This window comes from Heloderma suspectum, chromosome 9, assembly GCF_057233095.1.
Source record: "Heloderma suspectum isolate Gila_16-S chromosome 9, 16-S_ref, whole genome shotgun sequence".
NCBI lineage: Eukaryota > Metazoa > Chordata > Lepidosauria > Squamata > Helodermatidae > Heloderma > Heloderma suspectum.
In genome coordinates, this window is record NC_139466.1 from 1,378,843 (window position 1) to 1,403,173 (window position 24,331).

At 52.6% G+C, this 24,331-nt stretch overlaps 2 protein-coding genes across 14 annotated transcripts in view; both read right to left on the reverse strand.

Annotated features, from left to right (window-relative positions):
* Positions 1-127: 127 nt before the first annotated feature.
* Positions 128-13,356, reverse strand: HDAC8 (histone deacetylase 8). Of its 10 annotated transcripts, none has more exons than XR_014784777.1 (11): positions 13,213-13,356; positions 10,553-10,605; positions 9,440-9,570; positions 9,134-9,275; positions 8,080-8,192; positions 7,117-7,194; positions 5,628-5,736; positions 4,436-4,608; positions 2,760-2,858; positions 1,046-1,151; positions 128-607 (listed from the first exon to the last, which is right to left on the reverse strand). XR_014784777.1 is itself a non-coding variant. In XM_084813396.1 (11 exons), exons 2-11 carry the CDS (start codon positions 10,597-10,599, stop codon positions 585-587), a joined length of 1,017 nt encoding a protein of 338 aa, XP_084669522.1. In that variant the 5' UTR covers positions 10,600-10,605; positions 13,244-13,356; the 3' UTR covers positions 128-584. The 10 variants fall into 10 exon arrangements, 5 of the variants coding, with proteins under 5 accessions (XP_084669522.1, XP_084669521.1, XP_084669519.1 ...); XR_014784776.1 differs by having other exon boundaries at positions 13,201-13,356; XR_014784773.1 differs by having other exon boundaries at positions 9,440-9,858; positions 13,201-13,356.
* A 2,396-nt stretch (positions 13,357-15,752) lies between these two features.
* PHKA1 (phosphorylase kinase regulatory subunit alpha 1) overlaps positions 15,753-24,331 on the reverse strand; it is a 36,543-nt gene continuing 27,964 nt past the window's right edge. For 3 of the 4 annotated variants that reach the window (XM_084813402.1, XM_084813401.1, XM_084813399.1), the window contains 7 exons: positions 22,294-22,409; positions 21,636-21,674; positions 20,369-20,413; positions 20,072-20,242; positions 19,439-19,492; positions 18,118-18,318; positions 15,759-17,734 (listed from right to left, as the gene is read on the reverse strand). In XM_084813402.1, coding sequence (XP_084669528.1) covers positions 17,561-17,734; positions 18,118-18,318; positions 19,439-19,492; positions 20,072-20,242; positions 20,369-20,413; positions 21,636-21,674; positions 22,294-22,409 — 800 coding nt within the window. In that variant the 3' untranslated portion in view covers positions 15,759-17,560. Of the gene's footprint in view, positions 17,735-18,117; positions 18,319-19,438; positions 19,493-20,071; positions 20,243-20,368; positions 20,414-21,635; positions 21,675-22,293; positions 22,410-24,331 lie in introns of all 4 variants that reach the window. The other variant, XM_084813400.1, reaches the window with a different exon arrangement.

Consider the following 24,331-nt stretch of genomic DNA (forward strand, 5'->3'; position numbering starts at 1 on the left):
AGCTGCATCAAGAACAGCAGAGCCCTAGGAAGAGAGGAGACAGGTTGGGCGAAGCCCAAAAACGTACAGGCTAACATATAGACAGGCAGTGGGAGGCAGTCAAGGACCACACGCAGAACCAAGCAGCAAATATATCAAATACTTTATTTTCAAGGCAAACAGTTTTTAAAAGCAGCTTCCCTCCTGGTGTGGCTACAACCAATAGAAAAGGCACCTCCCCACCCCCAATCGTACAGGGCACTTCACACCTTCCATCAGTTGAGCAAGCTGTAACTATGGTCCCCCCAGGTTAAAAAAAACTTGGAAAACTAAGCACTGATGTGACACCAGGAAATGCTGCTGCCTCCCTCTTAGTTATATTGCAACAGGCCCCTCCCTCCCACCCACGGATCAGCTACTTTAGAAAAGTGGGCAAGAAACAACAGCAGCGGTGGGTCAGTCGGTGGTCACAGGGATCCAGAGGCAGCAGAGCTGGTGATTTCTCAAGAATTCCTGGGAGGTTTTCTTCCAGAATCCTCCAGCAGCAACTGACAGCTTGGTTCAGGAGAACCGGCAGGGGTGAAAACTGGAGCAGTCCTGTCCTGCTACACCACATACTTCAGGTTCCCTGTAAGCAGAGCAACTGTCACAGAGGCCTTTTTCATGTGGGAGAGGAGGATGGTTTTGTCCTCTCAGCCTCAGCTTAGTGTCTGAGCAAGAGGAACAGCAGCAGCCTCCCTCCCCAGATTGCAAGAGGGTGGAATGAGGCAACAGCTGCAAAGCAGGCTTTCTAGCAATGACATGCGTGTTACTCTGCACCCCCCAGCAGCCACAACATTTAAACGTGCTGGGGTGTGTGTGTAGAGACTCAGCACAGGATGACAAGCATACGTGTGTTTAAGTAGCACAATTTAAAAACTGCTCTGATGGGAAAACGCATGGCACCAAAAGGTTTTTTCAGCTGCATTCCTGTGGCAAGTCTAATGTGAACACCAGCCCTGTGTTTTTCCTCATCATACCTGGGGAGGAAATGGAAGTCTGGCAGGGAGGGGGCCAGAAGACTCACCTTTTACACAGTCGAGAATTTCTTGGATTCTCTGTGGCTCATTACGGTCTGGCCTGCAGCTTGGAGTGATTTCCAGGACGTAATCAGGGCCGTATTCTGTGAAGAACTGCAAAGGAAGAGGGGAAGGGCTCAGAAAAAGGAACATGGGAGAGGGGCAAGGCATATATGGGGGTCTTCGGGGAGAGGAGATGAATCCTGGCATCCTGAGTCCCCCAATCTTCCAGAGGAGTCTCTGATTTCCTGGACAAATGTCTCTCTCTCTCTCTCTCTCTGGGAAGAAACAATTCCTCTGGATGTTTCCTACTGGCGAGTCTTAGCCTCTCCCTGCCCATCATCTCTGCACCTCCCCCCATTTCCCCCTGCGCGCAGCCCTGTTTCCACCAAGCAGGATAACACCCTTGTGTTACTAGCCAAAGCAATCTCAGCATGCAGAAGGTTTCAATACAACATTGCCACCAACAAAGCACAATGCTTAAGAGGCTGTTCACTGCAAAAATGGACTTGCATTGCGCTTCGCACCTTTCATGGCCCAAGCCAACGCTGGGGCTTGAATCAGAACTGTGTCATGAGCATGCACACCCACTTTCATTCCACTGACCTGGTTCACGGGACCACTGTGGGTTGGTGGCTTGTTTATGCCCCGGTGCTGCCAGGCGCCATTTGCCTAATCAGCCACTTTGGTGCTGCTTGTGTCATCTCAACCCGGGCGGTGTGGCTTGCTGCAGGAGAAAGCAACCCTCAAATAACCCATGGGCCACTGTTGGGTTATTTCAAGATTGTTTCTCCCTCCAACAAGTCATGCCACCCCGGTCCAGATGACACGACAAGCTGTGCCTGGGCAGGTGATCAGGCAAATGGCAGCAAGCCACCATGACTTGTTTCACTCACAGTGATTATGTGAACTGACCCAGTGTCTCAATCTTCAGAGCAGACCATCTGCTGACAAGACGTTTTGCATTTTCCTTTCCACTTTGAAAATGGCAACATTGAGCTGGTATTCAAACGTGAAACGAAAACTATGTCCTGAATATACAAAACACATTTTGTTCCAAGATTTCAATGCTCAATGGAGGAATTGCATTGCAAAAACGAACAAAATACTGAATAGGCAAGTTAAATGAAAGGCCACATTTCACTTGGTCAATGATCACGCATTTTAATATTGCTTTATTGTCTCCAAAGCATTTCATGAACATTATCTTAGTAATCCTTAAAAATCATCTGGAAGGTAGCTCAGAATTATTATCCCTGTATTGCTGATTGAGGGGCTAAGGGGGACAGAAAGAGAGAGACACCCCCTCACAAATCCAGGGCTGAGGCAATATTTAAACTAGGCTTATCCATCACAGTGTTAGCCACTACACAACACCCGAAAGAAAAGACTCTGCGCTCGCTCAAAAGTAAATTTTGCCTTGGAGTTTTTGTCTTTAAAAGGTCATGTGCACATCGTGAAGGGCTCTTTGTGCAAACAGCAGCTTCCATTCCTCTCTCTTATTATTTGCAATCTGAGGAGGAGGAGGGCTGTCTTTTGAAACCCAGTGCAGCAGAGGCAGATTGTCTCAGGGCTGCGGGGAACAAGACAGTGCCACGCTGCACTGACAGTGTGTGACTGATACCAGAGCCCTCTCAACAACATGGTTCCGAATGGCCAGGCCTGGTTTTGGTTAAGTGGAATGGCTTAGCTCTTGTGCTCAAAGGCCTGTCATAGCCTTACCTCATGATCTGGAATCTCAGAGGATAATGTTCTGCCTAGAATGACCCCAGTCAAATATGTCCAGCAGCGAGCTGTGTTGGCAAGATGGTAGCCTCCTGTCTCCAGAAGCGAACAAGAGCCAAGTTTGGAGGAGGAAAGAAAGAAGAGAGAGTGATGGGTGTGAATGAAAGGAGCACATTGTGAGCATCTAAAGCCCTTTTGCATCATCCAAGCATTATCAATACACTCATTTCCACCCCTTGGGAACAAAGGCACAATAGTACTTTGCACCTGCTGTATTCTGCAGAACTAAGAAAATGACCAGTTCAATGGCACAAGAAAGCCAAACCTGCTGAAATGCAGTTATGCAACATCACCAACCAAAGAGCAAGGGTTCACAGGAGCAATATGGCCAAAACAACACTAGCAAGTGCATAATGGGGCCTGGCATCTGGTAACTCATGCAATCCTGATACGTTGGCTTGGACTTAAAAAATAATTAAATAAAGTTTTTAGCCCTTATAGTTAATGGTGAGAAACCTGAAAACATGTGCGCTCATGTCTGTCCAGAACTCACTCCATGTCATTTGGAAGTCCTGCTTTCTAGGCCCAAGAAGGTGTGTAGGGATGACCAGTGGTTATTCAGTAGTGGAGCGAAAGGCATTCAGCTTGCATATTTCAGGGCTGTTCCCTAAGTGAGGCCCCAGGGTTAAGCCTGGGGTCACATGTGCAGAAGAAGCTGGTCCTCTAGAATAGCCTTCCTCAACTCTGGGCTACAACTACCCTGGTGGCTGAGGATGATGGGTTTTGTAGTCCAACATATCTGGAGAGCACCAGGTTGGGAAAAGGCTGCTCTAAAGTCTGTGCTAAAACCCTCCCACCTCTCAAGGAATGGGCGACATTCTAGCAGGGACTTGTTCTACTCATCAAAATGAACGCGTGGAAGCTGTGTGTTCATTTGCCATTTTTCAGCCCAAAGCATCTCACAAACATGATAAAATAGTAACTGTAAGCGCGGTTTGAAAACAACCAGCTTGCTAAGAACAGCAGGATCAAAATTTCTGGGAGTCAAACAGCATCAAAAACATGTAAGAATAAAACCGCTTTGATGACCTTTCTGAAAGCTGGGAGATAAACGGCTAAAAAGCCTCACAAGGGAGGGAGTTGTAGAGCCTAACAGGGCTCTCCCCCCAGAAAATCAGAGCAGAACAGGCGGGCAGAACTATACAGGAGCAGGCGGTCCTTCATATATCTCCGCCTCAACCCGTATCAGGCTTTAAAAATCAACAACCAGCACTTTGAGCCGGCCTTGGAAACACATCAGCATCCAGTGCCAATTAAATGCCAACAGAGGGGCTTGCAGTTGAGGCTTCACCGTACCGTCGCCCTGTCTCATTCATGGAATTATAGGGGGGTCCTGACATTGTTGTCTTCCACCCATAGCCCTCCCATGGTTTTCCACCACTGCTTCCATCTTTTCTCTTACTGCAGATAATCCGTTAAGAAAGAAAAGGAGGAATAGCTACATGATGGCTGCTGACTAGTAGTGCTGGGAGCCTTCTGTCTGGAAGCAACTGGAGCCACAACAGAGCTTACAAAGGAGAACTTCCCGCTGGAGTGTGACTGATGCCTTCACAACTCCTCCACTCTTTTGCGAGTGTCTCAGCCAATCCCTCCCCCCGTCCTCGCTCACTCACCTCCTCCTAGGACGAGGGTCGGCAGCTCCCACTGCAGCACATAGCGCAGGCACTTGCCAATCCCCTCGGGGGTCATGTTGAACGAACACATGGGGTCACCGGCAATAGTGTCCGCTCCCAACTGGAGGACCACAGCATCGGGGCTGAATGCCACATAGACCTCCTTGAGCACCCTGCAGGGGACAGGGTGGTGAGAGGAAAGCCCCCCATTACCACGAGAGCAAGACAAGATGCTGTTCACAACGGAGCACCAGTTAAAAGATCACAAACGCACACCTCTTTACCCTTCTGAGCCCAGCATGGCATGCCAGTTTCCTGGCACCCTGATTGGCTCTATCTGGGAGCAGGAGAATTCTGGGCACAGCCTAGGACTCCTCTCAGGGATTGACTCATTGCACATGTGTTGCTCATGACGGGCTAGCTCTGTTCTTGGGGAGCAGAGTTCCTCTGTTCCTAAGGCTATTGAGCCAGCCTTAAATTCAAGTTCACTCAGAAACATGACAGTGGAAGCAAAAAGTGCCCTGGGAAAAGGCAAGGGGGAAGAAGAGACTGGGGAAAGGTTGCAACGTTTGGGGCTTTTTAGCTTGGAAAAAAGGCGAGTGAGGGGAGACATGACAGAGGAGTACAAAATGATGCCTGGAGTAGAGAATGTGGATAGGGAGGCATGTTTCTCCCTCTCTCATAATGCTAGAACCCAAAGGGGTCATCCCATGAAGCTGACTGGTGGGAGATCCAGGGCAGACAAAAGGAGGGGCTCCTTCACATAGCGCATAGTTAAAACTATGGAATTTGATACCCCAAGATGTAGTGATGGCCACCAACTTGGATGGCTTTAAAAGGGGATCAACAAATTCATGGAGGAGAAGGCCATCAATGGCTACTAGTTACTTTGGCTATATCCTGGAGGCGGTATGCCTCTGTATGTGGTTGCTGGGAAACACAAGCATGAGAGTTCTGTTGTGCTTGTGTCCTACTTGTGGGTTTCCCATTGAGGCATCTGTGGGAACACTGGGCTGAGCTGGAGAGGCCTTTGGTCTTTCCCAGCCCGGCTCCTCTTATGTTCTTATGAGGATGCAGCTGAGACGAGGCTGGTGAGCTGCAAAAACCTCTGCAGAAAAAAGTCTTTGTTCTGAAAGAGCTGCAGCCCAGTCCAACAGCGGGCTCCGAGCAGGGCTGCAGGACAGAGGCTTACGTCTCACAGATCTGGTAGTATCTCTCGTCCTGGATGCCATCCTGGATGGGCACGTTGACACTGTAGTGGCGTCCCTTCCCCAGCCCCACATCTGTCACGTCTCCTGTTCCTGAGCAGGATGCAAGAGAGAATGTAAGCAAACTTGCACTGAAAAGGATGCTTCATGCCTCGTGGATGCATGCAGGGCCGCTACTGGTTGCTCTGGAAGTGACCTGGGAGTTACCTTGCCTCAGGGTACCTGCCCGAAATCCCATGGAGCAAGGAGGGCTGGGCTGAGGCAGAATAGCAGCACAGGAGCCTAGAATGACACACTGAAAAGTGCTCACAGCAGCCTCTGGTCTAGATGCGTCTGAAAGTCTGGGGCTGCCAGGTCGAGTTTTTCACAGTCCTAGCGGCTGGTGCACCACATCCTGAGCACATCTGCCTAGACGAGCAGCTGAGCCCCAGCTTTGCCTGCAGAAGGTTCCAGGTTCAATTCCTGGCAGCACCTCCAGCTGAACAGATCGCAGGTGGCAGGTGAGGGGAAAAGCCTGGAGAGCACCTGCCAATCCCTGCAGCCAGCACTGAGCAACATGTCTGAGGACCAGGCACTCGTTACACGCATGAACCCAATTTGGCAAAACCAGCAGAGGCTGTTTTGGAGCTTTCCAAATATTTGTAGCACAAGGTGTGCAACATAAACCCAGGGGTGTAGCTTGGCAGGAGGAAGAAGAGATGGAATCTCAGAGAAGAAGATCCAAGAGCACAATGCATTTCAGAGATATAACTTTTGCATACATTTTAATACCAATCAGATAAATACCCATTGTTGATTTTTATTTGTAGCGTCCCTGAGGAGGAATAGCTTAGAAACATGCTGGGCTATCAAACCATGATTTTTGTGCACCTCTGGGTCTCCCTCTCTCTTCCCCCCACCTTTTTCCCCCCTTTACAGAAATCCAAAGATCAGCAGCCACACCACAGCTTTGGAAAGGACTCTGGTGAAAACTGGAGTGCTATATACAGATCCAAGGGAGAACATGGAATCAAATATGCAGATGCACAGCTTACAAATAAACAGACTCACAACTTCTATTGTCCCTTCTTGCAATCAAGAGTTGGTTGCAAGAAGGGACAGTGGAATGTACACAGAGAACGAGGAAGCTTCTATGTTCCAGCGTATTTCAGCCATGACAAGATGGAAGGCAACAGAGAACACCACGACACCTCGAGGATAGGGGTGGGCAGCTTGTGTTCCTCCAGATTCTTTGGCCTACAACTCCCGCCAGCACAGCTAATGGTGAGGGATGATGGGAGTTGTAGGCCAAAACATCTGGAGGGCCACAAACTGCTCACACCTGCTCTAGGGGTTCCTATGCTTGCTTTCTCTTGCACAGAACAGAGGTAGTCACAGAGTTGGTGGGAAAGGAGATTTTGGTTAGTGGTGGCACAAGAAACCATAGGCAGGCTTGAAGGAAGCAGAATTCAACACAGTAAACAGATCACTTGCCTGGGAAAAATCCTGGTGAAAACTTATGCAGAGACACCGTCATGACTTTGGAGGTGAAGCTAAAGGCATCTTCTACACCTGGGTGGGGCAAGACGGAGAGAGGTAGAAATGCAAGCTTCACAGCACACCTCTCTCTCTCTCTCATCAACTACTCATGTAAACCAGAATCAGGATCTGCTGGTAGATCTCTGGGTGACTTGCAGTAGGATCCTCAACAAGGATTTCTGACTCCTACTTGTTTAACAATAACAAGTCCTCTGAACAATCAGGCTGCTGAAACGAAGAAAACTTGGAAACCAGGAATGGATTTTTGTGTAAAGGGACTGTGAGCTCAGTTTTGGTACCAAAAACAAATTCCTGGGCAGAGATACACTCAGAGGTGTGCTATTCCTTAATGTCCACCCCATTTTCTAAGCCGCTATTTTGCACTTGGCTCTACCTGATAAATCTCAGGATTTTAAGGGGGGGGGGGGAGTCGATCCATCAAGCTTGAAGTCTGCCTAGCCATGGTGTGTACAATGGAAAGGAGCTAAGCAGGGACAAACACAGACCCCTGTCCATCTTTAGCCAAGACAGAGCCAGCCTCAACTCTGGCCTGAATCAGAGTGAATGAGTTTGGGGAGATCAAACTTGTGCCCCAATTTGAAAGAGCAGGAACTGGGGTGAATGTACAGCAAAGGAACAGAGGGGCTTGTCGGGGGTAGCTGCTGCCACACAACCTCCCAGAACCAGAGTTTCCATTCCAAAGCACTTGGATGACACCTCACTGCCCTTGTGCAACAACAGCTTTTGTGCTCAAGGCTCCCCTTGTGGCTGCAGCCCAGACACCCACCAGAGTCTGTGTGAGGGAACAACAGATGCCTCCCTCACTCAAGGTGGGGTGCAGTTTAATTTTAGGGGGACTGATTAACGCAACCATGACAAGACGAGGCATGGTTACCAGGGTGCCGGAAGGATCCTTACCATCCCCATGGTGGAGATCCAAGTCGATGTAGAGGACACGGTCAAACTTCCGTCGAAGCTGCAAGATACCCAGGACAGCATCGTTCAGGTAACAGAAGCCAGAAGCTTCATCTCTGCAAAGAAATATTCCTGGTGAAGTATGACATTTTGGAGGTTGCCAAATGATGCCTGCACTGTTAATGAATCCAGCCTCTCCCAGGAATGTCCTGCCCTCCACCGCTTTCGGCAGAGAGAAGGCAAATTTCATAGAGAAACATTTGGCATAAAGAAAAAGAGGAGGCACAAGGCAGGAAGTTGCCCTATGCCAGGGGTAGGGAACCCCTTTCAGCCCAAGGGCTGAACCCCACATCAGAGGAGCTCTCGGGGGCCACATTCCAGTGGTGGGCGGGGCCAGAGGCAAAGGGGCGGGGCCAGAGGCAAAGGGGCAGGGCAAAAGAGGCAGTGCCAAAATGCCACAAGCCCCAGCCTCTCTCCACTTCAAGCCCTTCCTGCCAGTCGCTCAGCCTTTGGAGAGGCTTTCAGCCCTTTACAATGGGGGAAAAATTCACAGAAGCTGGGAAACCACCAAATGATCAGTGATTAGGGAAAGGGGTGGGGTGGAAGGGGTGGGGTGGAAGGGGTGGGGTCCTTTCGGGAACCCTAGGAGGGCAGGATTTGGCCCCCGGCCTGAGGTTCCCCAGCCCTGTCTTATACAGATCAGAGGAATGAACCCGTCGCACATCAGCATATGGGGCAATAAAAGGGCTTAGAGGGCAACCCCCCCCCCCCCCCAAATCACCATTCTGGTAGCCAAGACAAACATTTTGGAGTGCAGAAATGGGTCACCTCAGCCAAAGGGCCCCCAGTCACACCTGCAGCAAGCTAGAACTGCATGCCCCCCTCCTGATGCACCCCCGTCAGCTGATTCTTGCTGTGCAACTCGGCCTCTCTACTCCTCCACTCCAACGTGAGCAGTAGCCTTCCCGGCCTCCCTGCTCACCGCAGCTGGTTCTCCTCTCCCTGCGAGCAGCCCTGACCCTATGACAGACCCCAGGCAGAGAAGCTGTGTCCTTACTTTTTTGCATGATGCCAGCCGCCGGGCCAGTTGATTGCTACCTTGCACTTGCCCTCCACCAGACACTGGGCTGCTGTGATGGTGGCCCCTCCCACGGCAGCTGCGTAGTCAAAAATCCCTTCTGTGGCTGGGCAGTCGTAACCTGAAGAGATCACAGGCAGAGGGGGGCTGTCAAGATGTGCAGAGGAGACCCGTGAGGCAAGGGGCTGCTCATGACTGGACAGGAGCCCCTCTCCACTCCCTGGCCAGGCAAGGTCTCTTAGTGCAGGGCTCCTCCAGGAAAATCCCTGGTTGCCATCTCCTCACCTAGTCCATATTCCCCAGATTCAGGATGGTCATCATCGCCATCCTCGCTGACCTTCTGGAGGTGCTGCAGGTAGGCGTCGGTATGGAAGCTCGCCATCTCCTCCATGGACGCCACTTTGGGCTTGACGACCCTAGGAAGACCAAGACACAGGGGCCGAGTCAGGCCCAGTGCTTGCAGAGTTGACAGCGCCACAGGAAGGAGAGACGCTGCCCTGGGGAGGGCGGAGTGGACAAGGCAGATCCTGGGAGGCGACTGGGGTGCGCTCCGTGACTGCTCTGAGAAGGCTGGTTGGCATCTCCTGGACCACGGAGGGCCACCTTTGGTCCTAGGGCAGCATGGCTCTGTTTTCAACCAAGGAAGCCTCCTTGCCTGTACCCCTACTTGCCAACATTTTGAGAGTCTTCTGATAAAAGCTGCCCTGAAAAAATAGAAGGTCTTAAAGAAAGTACATAAAAAGCAAAGTTATCCACACTGGTCCACAATAAATCCATAATTAGGCAATGCCTTTATTTGGACCAACCAAACTGCCACAAAAAACTGTGCAAGCTTTTGAGTTCTCCAGAACTCTTCATCAGACCAGGAAGTATAAAAGGCAGGGGATGGGGGAGAAATGGAGAAGTCCAAAGACCTGGCCAGGTGTTGTGGCTATAAAGTCTGCAGATCTGACACAGTCTCAAAACAGAGATCGCAGATGGAATGAACTAAGCCGCTGGGAGGCACAGCAGGTATCAGATTACACCTGGCACACGGAAGCGATGCTGACCCGTTTCTGCAAACCCAACAGGTCGGTCTCACTCAGCTCTGCCTCTAGCTCTGGGCGAAACATGCAGGTTCTGGGTAGGCAGAGTGCAGAAGTAAAGAGGAACACAACAGCCTTTCTGTTAGCAAAGATAGAGATTATTTTGTAAAAGGAAGTAGGTTCTCTCATCACAGAGTGGCCTACATATGACGAAATAATGAGTTGCGCCCAAGGGCTGCCTTCAGAACTCCCTCAGGAGCAAACAGAAAACTCAAGGAGGATTGAGCAAAAAAACGCAACTGGCAGAAGTATCCATGCCTTCCGAGGTCTCGGAACCACAAGGCTTGCGGCAAGCCCTGCTGATTCTGCCTACCTCATGTGATCCAGCAGCGCGTAGGCCTTGACCAAGGAATGTACCATGCTGGCCTGCAGGGGAGAGAAGCACAGACAGAGAACCTCAGCGGAATCCCATCAGCCTCAGAGTACTTCAGGGCTGGGCAACCTTTTCAGGCCAGCTGGCACATTCAGAATTTTGAGGAAATGTTATGGGTGCCAGAACAAAATGGCTGCCGGGCGTATGGCTGCTGTAGTGGGCACGGCCAGTCACAAAACACACATTTCATGGAAAGGCCGAGCTGGGGTTTGAGCCCCAAAACATAAACCCACTCCTTTGAACCCCCAGCGCTCTCATTCAGAATCACCCCAACACGTTTTCTCTCTCACCCGTCACTCCCAGCACTGAAGAGCCACACCCCTTGCCCATTTCTCTTCCGGCAGCACCTCCCAAACTCACTCTCTCTCACCCGAAGCATGCACAGAGGTGCTCCCCCAACGTCCCTTCGCCCCTCCCAGTGCTCTCTGCAGCCCAGCCCAGCACGGTCTCCCCACTGCGCTGCCGCCCTGCTGTGCTGCTGCCCGCCAGCTCTCCACTTCCTCCTCTCACGCTGCTGGGCCACCCTGGCCCTCGCCTGCTTGTGTCGCTGCCACCCGAGCCTCTGCCTTACCGGGCAGCAGCAAGGGGGTCCATCGCTTTCTTTTGGTGGGAGTGGATGGCTGAGGGCGGTGCAAACAGGAGCCCTGGCCTCCAGCCACCTGCTGTCTTCATAAGAATGCCTCTGGGTCCCTGTGGGTCCCGGGAAAAAAGTGCTTAGGAAAAAAACCACAGGTATCAGCGGGGCATTTTGTGAGGTGTCCATGGGCACAGTGGCAACCATGGGAGAGAACTTTGGCTATTGGGCAGTACAGAAATGTAATAAATAAATAAAACCGGGGCGCCATGTTGGCTGCCCCTGTAGCACTTGCTAGCTGTGCACACACACCTCTGGCAGTGCAAAGACACAATTCAGGCAGAGGCAGCCTGCTACCAACACAAAGACTAAAGGTAGTGAAAGCCTTGCCATAAACCTCCACTGGCCGTCAAAAGAGTGAACACCAAAGCATAAGAGTTCAGAGCCATCCAGGACCTGGTCCTGTGCCACGCAGAGCGAAGCTGATGCTGGTTTGAGCGCAGCAGTCCAGAGCGAGATGCACTTTACAGTCTTCAAATGAAATCGTAACTAACATATTATTCCCATTTGGGCAACAGCTCTGCAATAAATCATTCTTTAAAACAAAAAGTGGGTGGGGTGGGGGTTTACACCTTAATCTTCCAAAAAGTATATACTTAAGTTCAGAATTTAGGATAGACACTCTGTACTTTCCCCTTCACCCCCACCACATAAAGGGTTTCTTATCTTTGCAAATGGACTTATTGAGATGAAGAAACGACAAATACATTTGAGAATTTGTGAAAAGCCCACAAGTTCCCATTCCATAGATGGGGAGAGATTCAGTCTTGCTGCTAGGGAATAGCTGTGCTGCTTTTCACCCCTGTCACAAATATCGGGCTAGATGTACAATCCAGCACTGGAGAAGGAGCATACTGCTTTCAGGAAACTTAAAAGAGATGTTAAAAGGTTCACAAAACAGCAGCAGGCATTGATGGTATAGCAGGAGAACAATCTAAAGCACATGAAAAAGAACGGGGGGGCCCCCTCCCAAAACAGCACAGGTCCATGTGCGCATGTGAATGTGTGCCCTATCACTCATCCCCATTCATGTGACAGACAAGGTACCTATCCAGTACTCACATGTACTTCTGGAACCTGGCTCCAGATAGGGGCTACCCTGGCAACTAAAGTGCAGCCTCAAGGGAAGGTGTGTGGTGACCACTGCACTGTTTTCATTCTGACAGCCCTTCTAGCCTCTGGAAGTTTATAGGTGCCGTGTTTACAAACACTACAGGAACTCCCTGAAGCCATGTAAAGCTGGGCCCAAGCAACACGTCTGCATAATACAGGCTTCCCAAAATTTATGACCTTTCTTTGGGGTTGCTTCAGGCGATGCATTTTTCCCACGCGGAGGGCATCTCCGTGCAGGAGGCAGCGCAATCCAAACCCACTGCGCCTGACAAGTGCGCATGCGCGCGCGCACTGGGTCTGGGAAGCTGCTGTCATCTGTGGCTTCCCAGCGTGTGAACACACAAAGACAGACACCCACGCAGGATCCGCGCGTTAGGACTTCTGCACGGCCCCGTGGCCTTCCACGCAGCCGCACCCAAGGCGGGAAACGCGCAACGCGTGAGGCGGCCTGCCAACCGGCCTTTTCAAAGCGGGCGGCGACACTTCCCAGAGCGCTCCGTCCGCGGGGAACGCGACTGGCGCGCTGCGCCTTCGCCGCGGAGCCCGGGGGCGGAGGGGGGCCCCGCAGCAGCCGGGCCAGGCCCGAGGCCCGCCTGTGCCGGCTCGGGGCCGAGCCCGGGGCGGAGCCTCCCGCGCGAGCACGGCCGCGAGGACCAGCGCCCGCGGCGGGCCGCTGAAGCGGGCCCGGCTGCCCTGAGGGGGCGGCCCGCCGGAAGGCTGCCGCGGACTCCTCCGCCCGCGCAGCCCGCCGGCGCCTTTGCCTGTCCGCGCCGGCAGCGCCAGGCCCGCGAGGGAGGCCCGCCTGAGCGCCGCCCCGGCCCGCCCCGGCCCGGCCACGCACCCGCAGCGGCACCTTGCAGAGGGCGTCGCATCGCGCCACGTACTCGGCGCTGTGCACGTAGACCGGCGGGGGCGGCTGGGCCATCGGCGCCCGAGCGAGCCGCGCCTGCTGCGCGCCGCCCCGGCCTTCCGGCGAGCAGGGCGCCCGCCGCCGCCCGGGCGCTTCCGGGGACGGTTTCCTGCCGCGCGGCATGCCGGGAGGCGTAGTTCGATGGGCGGCCCCCGCGCTTCGTCACCCGGGGAGAGCCGGGCCACCCGCCCCTTGCAGGAAGCGGGGGCGGGGCTCAGCCCTCGGAAGGGCTTGGCTTTTAAGTGGGGCAGGGTGCCCCTGCGCACGTGCAGAGTAACTCCCGCACAATGGGCGGAAGCCACACCCAGCCGGTCTTTGCTTTTTGGCGACAGGCAGCAGCTTTGAGGAACTCCCTTGATTTGCAGCTGGAGGGGCCTTCCCCAGCCTGGCACCCTCCAGCTGTTAGACTACAGTTCCCATCGACCCCAGCCAGCCAGTAGCCCTGCTCGCTGGGGATGATGGGAGCTGAGGTCCAACACATCTGGAGGGCGCCAAGCTAGGAAAGGCTAGTTCAGATTTACCACTGTCCCCAACAGGATGTAGTCCAACACTGCTGGAGGGCAGCTCCCATCAAGGCCAATGGTCCTGCTGCCTGGGGATGATGGGACTTGCACTCCAATGCAGCTGAAGGATGCCAGGCTGTGGAAGGCAGGTTTAGAAAGGACTCAGAAAGGCAGGGGCACGTGGGGTGCGTGATTCGATTTTTCTGGAAGAGGAGAAGCAACAAGAACACAACTGTTCCCATACTCCAGCTTTATCAATCCATTCAACTCGCGAGTCCACATGGAGACGATGAAGCGCCACTGCTTGGCGTTTGGGCAGACGGGAGCAACGGCTTGCTCTGCTAGGCACCATTGCTGGCCACGTCTCCAGAGCCACGACTGCTGCTCTTCTGCCACCTCTTCTCAAGCACCGTTCATCCACCACTAACACACAGCACCCGCAATGGTAGATCACCGTTTGCTATCTGCAGAAGTAACACCCGGGGTCACAGAAAATCAGTGGTCCATCTTTACTCTCCACAAGCCTATTGAGAAGCTGTATATGACAAAAGCCAGACTAAAGTCAGCGCTGCAACCCAATGTTGCAGTGTGGAGTGATCTTGTGCAGGATTCCAGCTCCATTACCTCCCCTGCTTCCCCTTAGTTTTTCATTCCTCAGTCAGCATTCTGTGGCCACTGAGCATGTGCAGTCCTTCACTGGGCTATTTCGGATTCCCTCACCCTTAGGGTTTTTTCCTACTTCTGTAGACACTGAGGTTCCCTGAGCCTGCCAGTACCAACCTCTTGTGCATAGCTGGTTCTGTTTTGGATACATAAGGATCCACACTCAGAAAACCTATGTACCAGGTGGTCCAAAAGTAGTATACAGTTGTTTAGAATGTTGATGGGATGGGGAGAGAATGCGTGAGTAGAAGATGTGTGGGTGGAGTCAGAATGACAGTTGGGAAGAGGGAGTGGCAGGGAGTGACAGTTAAATCAGTTAAGCATAGAGAGTGAGGAGAGTGAGGCCCTTAAGTAGGTATACAGTTGTTTGTTTTTTTTACTGATATTGTGAATGATGGCCGCGAACTTGAGTCAAGAACAAAGAAAGTGGATTCTAAAGCAGTACTGGAAGACTAAAAATGCTGAGCGGGTGCACACAACGTGGCAAGAAGCATCTGACACTCCTCCACCAACACATCTGACAATTTATCATCTTAGAGATAAATCTGAAGCAAGAGGTGCAGTAGCTAATGCACCGAAATCTGGATGTCCTAGGACGTCTGACAGAGGAAAATGAGATGAGAGTCACTCTAACATTTGTGAACTGTCTGAAAAAGTCCACATGATGTGCGTCTAAGCAGCTATCCATACCTAGAATGTCCTTGCAATGCTTAATGTGTAAATTGAAACTGAAGCTATACCGTCCAAGACTGTTACATGGTCTTCTGGAGGACAACCCAATCGGTTGCAATTCTGTGAGATGATGCGTAACCAAATCTCTTAACGAACCAGACCTTGATAAGATCATCTGGTCAGATGAGGTTTCTTTCAAGTTGTCAGGCCACGTGAACAGGCATAATTGTGTGTACTGGGCAGATGAAAATCCTCATTTGACTATCACATCTCAACTGAAGCATTTATGGACATTGATGCAGACCGGAATTTGTGTCGTACTGTGTGTCACAGTGTTCTGGACAGGTTCGAGCAATGTTGCAACGTTGATGGAATACAGTTCGAGCGCTTACGAGATTAAACAGTGCTAAACAAATGTAAATGTAATGAACAGTGTAGTAAAATGCAAATAAACTATACTGTATACCTACTTTTGGGCCACTCTGTATTTATTAAGGAAGTGTGTACCTGGTCTTTCCACCAAAAATGGTGCTGAAGGCTTAGGGTTTGCCCTTAGTGCATAGAGTGATCACTACTGGAGTTCAGTGGCTTCCTAGTCTTTGTTCTCCTCCAGGCACCAGTGGTAAATAAAAACAACACCAAAGGCATAATGAAATGGAGATGTTTTATTCTAGGCTTTCAATCTTCAAAACATATTCAGTGATACAGTGTATCATTTTAAATAATTTTGTGGGGCAAACCACAATAATTTTGTGGTTTGCATTCAACATCACACACACACGTAAACCAAAAATAAAGGTCTGTTTCTAAAAGTTGCACCGCAGAAGAAAAAGAAACAAAAAGTGCAATTGACTATGTCGGTAAACTACCACAAAAGTGCATGGCAATACCCAGCCCGAATACAGTTCCATAAAATCAGCTGGAAACTCATTCCGTTGTTGCACACTAGCTCGGGACTTGGTGGGATCCCATCCCCTGCCTCCCCCACAAAAAAAAACTGGCATGAGTTAAGCAACACAAGTAGTTACCAAAGAGCAGCTCAGTGGCTTCAAACAAAAAAGGGATCCTGCTGCTAGCCAAGACTCGAGTGTGGCATCCTGTTGGCTTTCAGCAATCCAGCTTTCCCCTGGGGTGCCAAGGCTTCTCCTTTAAGGCAAGGAGCAGGACGCAAAACATTCCCAAAACTGCAACCTTGCCACTCCGCAAGTGGTTTCAAGCTACAGCATATGAAGCTTCCTTGCCTGCAGCAGGTGGACATTCAGTGGCCTCCTCCTCCTTCCCAGAAAGCCATCGTGACATTTTAAACATTGGGCAAGGACTCCCACACAGTCATGCTCCCTGCTTCCCATGCCCTTCCAAAGCAACCGGTCCTTTCCCCTGAGCCAGGAGGCCCTTCCCACCAACCCTCCTTGGAACGGGGCATCCGGGGAGTCCCTGGAGATAGGGTCTCAGAGCGGCTCGTCCACAGCCACCAGCGCCTCCTCCAAAAGCAGTCACAGAAGCCAGGCGCATGCTCCAAGCCTGGTAGCAGAGCTGCCTAGTTTCAGCCTCTTGATGGACTGAGGAAGAGAGCCTAGCAACAGCCCCCAGCAAGAAGACAGTCCAGCTCCCCCAGCGCTTCCCCCAAGAAGCACTTGCTGGCGGCGGCGTGCTGAAGAAGCCGCTGTCTTAACGAGGCCACTGCTCCTTTGGAAACTGCTTATGCCAGAGAGGTTCGCAGCCTCGTCTAGGCCAGACTGATGCCTGAACGGAGGTGGCTGAAGGCCCAGGCGCCTGGCTTGCCATGGCTCAGCCATCCGGTCTTTGCATCTGAGCAAGTGGGGAGACGTCCCCTGCAACGGGGCTGGTTCTACATTAAAAGCCAAGGTCATGTTAAAAGGCACTCAGGCTGTTACTCCTGGGGGGATTTCAGAGAAGGGGCCTGGGGGAAGACCTCTAGATCAGGCGGCGGCAGCTGCCCTGCTTTCATTAAAAGCACACAGATGCAGGCAAAACCCAGCACAATGGAGAGAAAACCCCGCCCAGTAATGAAGTCTGGAACTGCGTGCAGGAGGGTGCACCCACAAAAACAGGCACGTGGAGCAGGAGAAACCCTTGGGCCCTCTTTGCAGCTTTCCAGAACAGTGCAAATGGCACCCCGCCCCGCATGAGTCGGGGGATCCATTCCCAGGCGCCTCCACCTGAGAATTATGGCTCTTCCTCTGGGTGGGAAGGGAGTGGAGTGTGTGCGTGCAAAATTCCCGCCTGTGTGGAGACTGCTCCTTGTCCTCCCGCAATGCCTGGAAGACTCCCCCCTTTCCTGCCCATTTGCACCACAGCGCTCATTCCAGAGTGCAGTGGGCAAAACAGTTCAATCCCAAAGGGTTTGCTTAGGTGAGATGGTCCGAGTGGAGCTCCCCTGCTGACAAGGCGGCTTAAGGCTGGCCTTGTTCTGCTGAGAAACCCAGACCTGCTTACTGCATGGTGCAGCCACTGCTGGGGAGGAACTCCTGCACGTAGGTGATCACAGCTTTAGAGAGGTAGGTCATGGTGCCAAACCTGCCACTAGGGGCGCTGTCGTAGAGTAACATGCAAATGCCAGTGGCTGGGTCCCTCTCCAGCATGTTGTCATCAGCACCCAGGATTTTCTGTTTCCAGCAAAGAAAGAGAAGAGGGAGTTACTGCCAGAGTCCAGAATTTGGGGCTGATGCTTCCACTCCCACCATGCCCCCCACCAACATGTTACAACTCTGCTCTTCTACTAACAAAATCAGACTGCCCAGGTTTGCTTCATTTCTATGTTTCCTGGGGGCCGTGCAATCTGCTTTTGCAGCATCTGTACACTGAGTTCTCATTTTTGCTCTGGCCATCAATTAGGGCAAGAGGGCAAAAGATTTAAATCTGGGGAGGACTGTGCAGTTGGAACATTTCTTGATGCAGGCGCACTTCAGTCCCAGCCTCCCCACCCCAGCATCGCCTCCCCCCACTGGATCTCGCCACACCCTCGCCAAGCCAAGGGAGGCTCCCACACCTGCTCCTCATAGAACAAGTCGTTGGCAATGTGCACGATCTTCTCCACGGCAATGAGGCCGCCGACGCTGGGCACGTCCACATCCGTCAGCAGAGTCAGGACCAGGATGGCCTCCACAAAGAGCTGCCTGTACTCTGGCTGAGGGACCCTGTTGAGGACAGACTCCACATGGACCGCAAACTTGATCTCCCCTGGAGTCATCTATTACAGGAGAGGAAGGCCAATTATTCATCTGAGGTATTTATATCCTGCCCTTTTTGCCTGACAACAGGCATTCAACGTCGTTTACAATAAATGATAATTAAGACATCATAAAACATAGGATTCTTTTGTTTTAATGCACTGGTGACTTAGGAAGACTCGGCGGGGGTGGGGGATGATGCAAGAGTGTCCACCCCGCCACCCCACTCCTGGCCTTCAATGTTGTGCATAGAGGAAGAGAGGAGCATCCCAGGCAGTCCACCTGGCCTTGTGCACAACCTGGCCTCCTTCCTCCCAGAGCATCTGAAGAGTGTTTTCCATCATTGGCTTCAAGTGCCCTACCAGGGTGCCCGAGCCAGAGATACAGAGAGAGAGAGAGAGGCATGGGGTTTGGGGAAGCTGCCCCGTTTGCCCAAGGGTAGAGGCCAGAGAGAGCCCCCAACTCACAACAGAGACTGTGCAGCCCTTAAAAGAGGCCACAGAGAAACAGCTGAGCAAAAGCACCACGTTTACAAGGGCTTCTGAATGAGAGACTGTTGCACTGCTGGACCTTGCAGAAGCATCTGAGCAACACGGACAGCTCAGCATTGCAACCCAGATCAAGATCCCACGGAAGCAAAATGGATCGTAAGCATCTGCACCTTTCCAGCAGCTCACCACAGACTTGAAGGAGCTGCATGGCCACAGCTCCTGGTCCTGGTCGAGAAGTGGAGACTGGGTTCCACCAGCACCACGCGGAATGCAAGAGGGCTGGTGGCGACAATAATGCCACATGCGCGGGGGCACGCATGCGGCCTTATCCCAAAAGGGGTTCCTAAAAAGCTGCAGGAGCCTCACGCTGGCTGCTCGTCAGTGTTCCAGAGAGCAGCTCTCGGCACCTTTGGCAAGGTCAGTCCCATCCCAAGAGACCTGCAAGGGCAGCAGAGCCAAGAGCACCTCCCCAGCGTGCACCGAAGGCTATGGTCGGCCATTCCTCTGACAGCCAGCAGCAGAGCGAGAGCACCGCTCCCACACAAGGAGCACCTCGGCCGGCGGATGGCTTGGCGCCCTACAGGCGTGGCCGTCTTGGAAGAAAGGCCACCCTCCCTCACAGGGGAAGAGGACAGGCCTCAACCTTTACCTCTCTGGTTGTGGAAGAAGGAAGAAGGAAGCCTTCGACGGAGAGTCCATGGCACTGGAGAGCAAAACCAGAAAGGAGGACCGTTACCTTCAGACCGAACTTGAGGGCACAAGGACAGTGCGGTGGCCACTGCTGCATCTTCTAGCACAAGGTTTAAAATTTGCCTAAAGCTCAGGATTCACTGCCTAGGCTGACAAGGAGGAGGTCTGTGTGGCTTGGGAGCATGAATATCCCCATGTCCAGGGGGATATTGACGTTCAATATCACCTGACCTGCTCTGTCTCTCTCAAATGTTTACCGACCTATGTTAAAACCACCCACGCCCAGGAACTTTCTCACTTCCCCTCAGGATGTGCTCCCTGCTCCAGCCACTATCCTAGAGATCGTTTTTTTCATTGGTCCCAGGAAAACTGTCCTTTGTGTTGCAGCCAGTGACGTGTCTAGGCACCTTGCTCGCTCACGTGGCACAGTGCTCTGCAAGCCTCCCACGTCTGTCCTGCTTGAATGGCCACTATTATGACCGCAGTTCTAAAGTGGCAGTAAAGCCAGGCAGCCCGGCATCTGGGCGCAGAGAATGTCCAGCTCAGCTGCAAGGACCAGCCCCAGCTCCAGGGAGGCCTCGTCCGTTCTCACCTTCTGCAGGATCTTCCAGACCTTCTGGTAAAATCCCACCGGGACCCGGTTGAGGGCCCCATCCAGTCGCCGTCTCCGCTGCCACTGGCCTTGGCGCCCATCCTTGGCGACCCGGTCCTCCAGCGGGCTACGCAGAGCACCTCTCCCAGAAGCTACAGAATGCTTGGGCAACTGAGAAGAGAAGAATGCTTAGGCGGGGGCCAAGCACATGGCGGCACATCCCGGGAAGGCCAAGCGTCCATGCGCAGCCCTCCGAAGAAGGCAGAGAAGCCTACGGACACCGCACATGCTCTTTACCTGGGAAGGGTCCACGCTGCCCTCCAAGGAGTGCAAGCCAGCAGACTAGAAAACAGAAGGAAAGAGGCAGTGCCTATCAGAGCCTGCTCAACGGACCGGGTGACAGCAGAGGCAGAGAAAGCCGAGGGCCACTGGGCAGGGCTCCCAAGATGGTAGAATTAGAGCCAGTTTAGGACACGAAGCCACGGTTTGCCTTCTGCTAAAAGCAAAGCTGCGAGGAAGATTAGCAGACACTTAAAAGGCCAGTGCTGCGGGGGAGGATTGTGGAACGCGCTCAGATAACGTGGAGAAGTGGCCCTTTGAGGTGAGTGGTAGTGTGAACAATGCAGGGAAGTGTACTGGGAGAAGTCACGGGGCGCATGGGCGAGGCACATCAGCTGCCCACCTGTAGAAGGGGAACAGCAGTGGCTTCTCACAGGGCTGTCATGCAGCATTATAAGGTCTGGATTGTAAAACATGCTTGCTGAGTGTTAGAAATGCTGCCGTCTGTACAGCGCTTGGTCTGCTTCGAGGCAAGGGAGTTCTGCCCTCTTGGCCCTAGCATGAAAAGCCAAAGACCTGGCTTGCACCTGGGACCCCCACCCCCGAACAGACTCTCCTCCGACCTGCGGCTCCTACACTGGGGCCCTCTTCTTGTGGAAGCTGCAAGAGGCGAGGCCCAGCCCAGCCCCAGCCTCCTGAAGTGATGCCAGTGCCAAAGCACAGCAAGGAAGCCAAGGAGCCCCTCACATGGCAGGGTGGACAGAAAAGGGCTGGAGACCCACCGGGGGTTTCAGGCCCACTGTTCCATGCATTCCCTCCAGAGCAGGCTGGGAATCCCCATCTTCTGGCAATGAGAGTGGAGGTGAAAAAGTACCCAGGAAGGGGAGACGCTTCCTGCCACCCCTCCCTTCCCCTAGGGAACCTCGCTGCCTGAGCTAGAGGCCTGAGCGGCAGGAGGGCATGGGAAGCCTGACCCGGGGCCCCTTTCTGAGGCCCCGCCCCGCCCCTTATCCTTCCGTAGGCCCAGTTTAAGTCCTAAGAAAGGGCTCCTGTTCTCCTAATGGCTGGATAGATAGAAGAGACAAAGAAGGCACATTTGCAAAACGAGCGGCCCTTTTGACCGCTGTTGCAAAGGGACAGGAGCGCCTGGAAGGGGAATGCAAGCTCCCTGCTGCCCCAGCTCACTTGCCCGTGTGCTCATGCAGGCGTGGACACTGCCAAGGAGGGGCAGGAGAGGGGCGGAATCAGCTGATGCTTGAGGGGGGGGAGGGGGAGGGAATTTCACCTTAATCTCAGACACAGACTGCCTGCGTCTGTCCAGTTGCTGAAAGAGAAAAGAGGAGAGAGAGGAAATGAGGGCCAGCTATGGTGCAGAGGGCCCTGCCAGGGCTACAGGGGGCTTGTCAGACAACGCCTGTCATCTCGTGCTGGCGGCGATCAGGGGGAACCCAGACTGGCGCAGATGGCATGGGCTGAGCACGTGTGTGTTCCACCAGACTAATCAACCCATCCCATGACCCCTCAGAACACCTGAGATCTGGACGCTGGCTGGGCTGGGGAGACGCTGGTGCTACCCCATCCAGCCCCCAGAGTTTTCTGCCTGTACGTTGGCCATCACCCCATGCCGCCTATGCTGTTTTAGAGGGAAGCGGCTGCACTACATTACTGCCTGCTAACCCCGCGCCCTTCGAATCAGCAGCTCATGCTGTTGGCTCCCTGCCATTTGCAAAACAGCAAGTGGGGCAACACAGCTTATAGTATTACAAAAAGCCGCCCAACCCACCCACAAACAAGGAATAAAATGAGAGAGCGAGCAGGGGAGAAGGAAGTGAAGCCAAAAGTCCCCCAAACTGTGATCCCTTGGCTGCAGGAACGGTGCTGCAGAGCAGCCAGCCCCACCCCAAGGGGCAACCTTGGCAGCTGCAGTGCAGGATCAGCCCTACCTGCTTGATCTCACTCTTGAGCCTGACGATGCCGGCACGCTCTGTTTTTGTCGCCCCCACAGGACCGACTTCGCAGATGGAGACTGCTGGGGTCAGTGCTGAATCCATGGCACGCACTGCAGGGAGAGAGGCAGGCACTACCAGAACATCATCCACCATGCCTGAGAGATCCCAACCCACCTTCCTCTGCCTTGCGCTTCAAGAGGCCTTCCTTTTGAACATGCAGCAGCCCCACCCAGAGTAAGCACCAACGTCCAGGCCAAGTCTTCATTCCTGGGGTTTGGATTGGCAAAACCCAGTCTGGAGGCCCATTTCCAGAGAACAGAAGGCCAACTGCAGTTCATCGCATGGTCCCACCCAGAGCACATTCACACTTGTCAAAGTTACAACCAGATGAGAACTTCTCCAGCAACAACCCCACAAACAATTTGCAGCATCTAGCTGAAGGTGAGCTCTGAAACAGCCAGGGAAGTCTGCTCTCCACACATCTTACTTGGGGAGGTTCACAATAGGAAAAAGATTAACAGAGAGAGCATTGCAGAACATGCCTGAGCTGAACAGAGGGACATTCACTGCCTGACAGCAGAAGCTGGAATAAGGTGACCAAGCCAGGTAGGGCACTGCTGCTTAGGAGGGTAAATTGCTGGCACACAAGAAGAGCCCTGCTGGATCAGACCAAGGGTCCATCTAGTCCAGCATTCATTTCAACACACAGTGGCCAACCAACTTTTGAACAGGAAACCACAAGCAGGACAAGAGTGCAACAGCACCCCCCCACCCATGCTCCCCAGCAACTGGTGTGCATAGGCTCACTGCCTCTGGTACTGGAGGCAGCACGTAGCCATCAGGACTAGTAGCCATCGATAGCCTTCTCCAGGAATTTGTCCAACCCCCCTTTAAAGCCATCCAAATTGGTGGCCATCACCACATCCTGTGGTAGCAAATTCCATAGTTTGACTATGGACTGTGTGAAGGAGTCCTTCCTTCTATCTGTCCTGCATCTCCCACCAATCATCTTCATGGGAGGGCCCCGAGTTCTAGTATTTTGAGAGAGGGAGAAAAATGTCTCCCTATCCACATTCTCCGCACCATGCAGAATTTTGTACACCTCTATCATGTCTGCCCTTGCCCTCCTTTTTCCCAAGCTAAACAATCCCAGCTCTTGTAACCTGCCCTCATAGGGGAGATGCTTCAGCCCCTTGATCATTTTAGTTGCCCCTTTCTGCACTTTTTTCCAGCTCTACAATATCTTTTTTGAGGGGTTTGGTGACCAGAACTGGACACAGTATTCAGAGTGTGGTCGCACCACAGATTTGTATAGGGGCAGTATGATGTTGGCAGTTTTATTCTCAATCCCTTTCCTAATTATGCCTAACATGGATTTTGCCTTTTTTACAGTGGCCGCACACTGGGCTGACCATCTTCACTGAGCTGTCCACCACAACACCAAGATCTCTGGTCGGTCACTGCTAGCTCAGATCCCATCAAGCTGTACTTGAAGTTGGGATATTTTGCCCCAGCGTGCATCACTTTACACTTGCTTACACTGAACTGCATTTGCCCTCTAGATGCCCATTCTCCCAGTTCGGAGAGATCCTTTTGGAGCTCTTCACAATCCCTTTCTGTTTTAACCACTCTAAATAATTTGGTGTCATCCGCAAACTTGGCCACTTCACTGCTCACTAATTCCAGACCATTTATGAACAAGCTGAAAAGCATTGGTCCTAATACAGATCCCTGTGGAACCCTACTATTTACTTCCATCCATTGGGAGAATTTATTCCTCCACTCTGCTTTCTGTCCTTTATCCAGTTACTGATCCATCAGAGGACCTCTCCTCTTGTCCCATGACTGCCAAGTTTGCTCCAGAGTCTTTGATGAGGGACTGTGTCAAAAGCCTTTTGGAAGTCCAAGTAAACAAGTAGTAAGTAATGGCAAACATGGATGGCACAAACGGCCATCAATGGCTACTTGTCAGTCAGGAATCTGGCTGTCTGGGACTCCTCGTCCGGGTGGGCGGGCGTCACTGAAGACCCAC

Coding starts and splice junctions, on each gene's coding strand:
- HDAC8 (XM_084813392.1), bottom strand. CDS start 13,284: ATGGCCCAGCCGCCCCCGCCGGTCTACGTGCACAGCGCCGAGTACGTG. Junction 9,276..9,439: donor ATCTGGGGAATATGGACTAG/GTGAGGAGATGG, acceptor TGATCTCTTCAG/GTTACGACTGCCCAGCCACA. Junction 1,152..2,759: donor CTGAGATTCCAGATCATGAG/GTAAGGCTATGA, acceptor CTTCCTTTGCAG/TTCTTCACAGAATACGGCCC.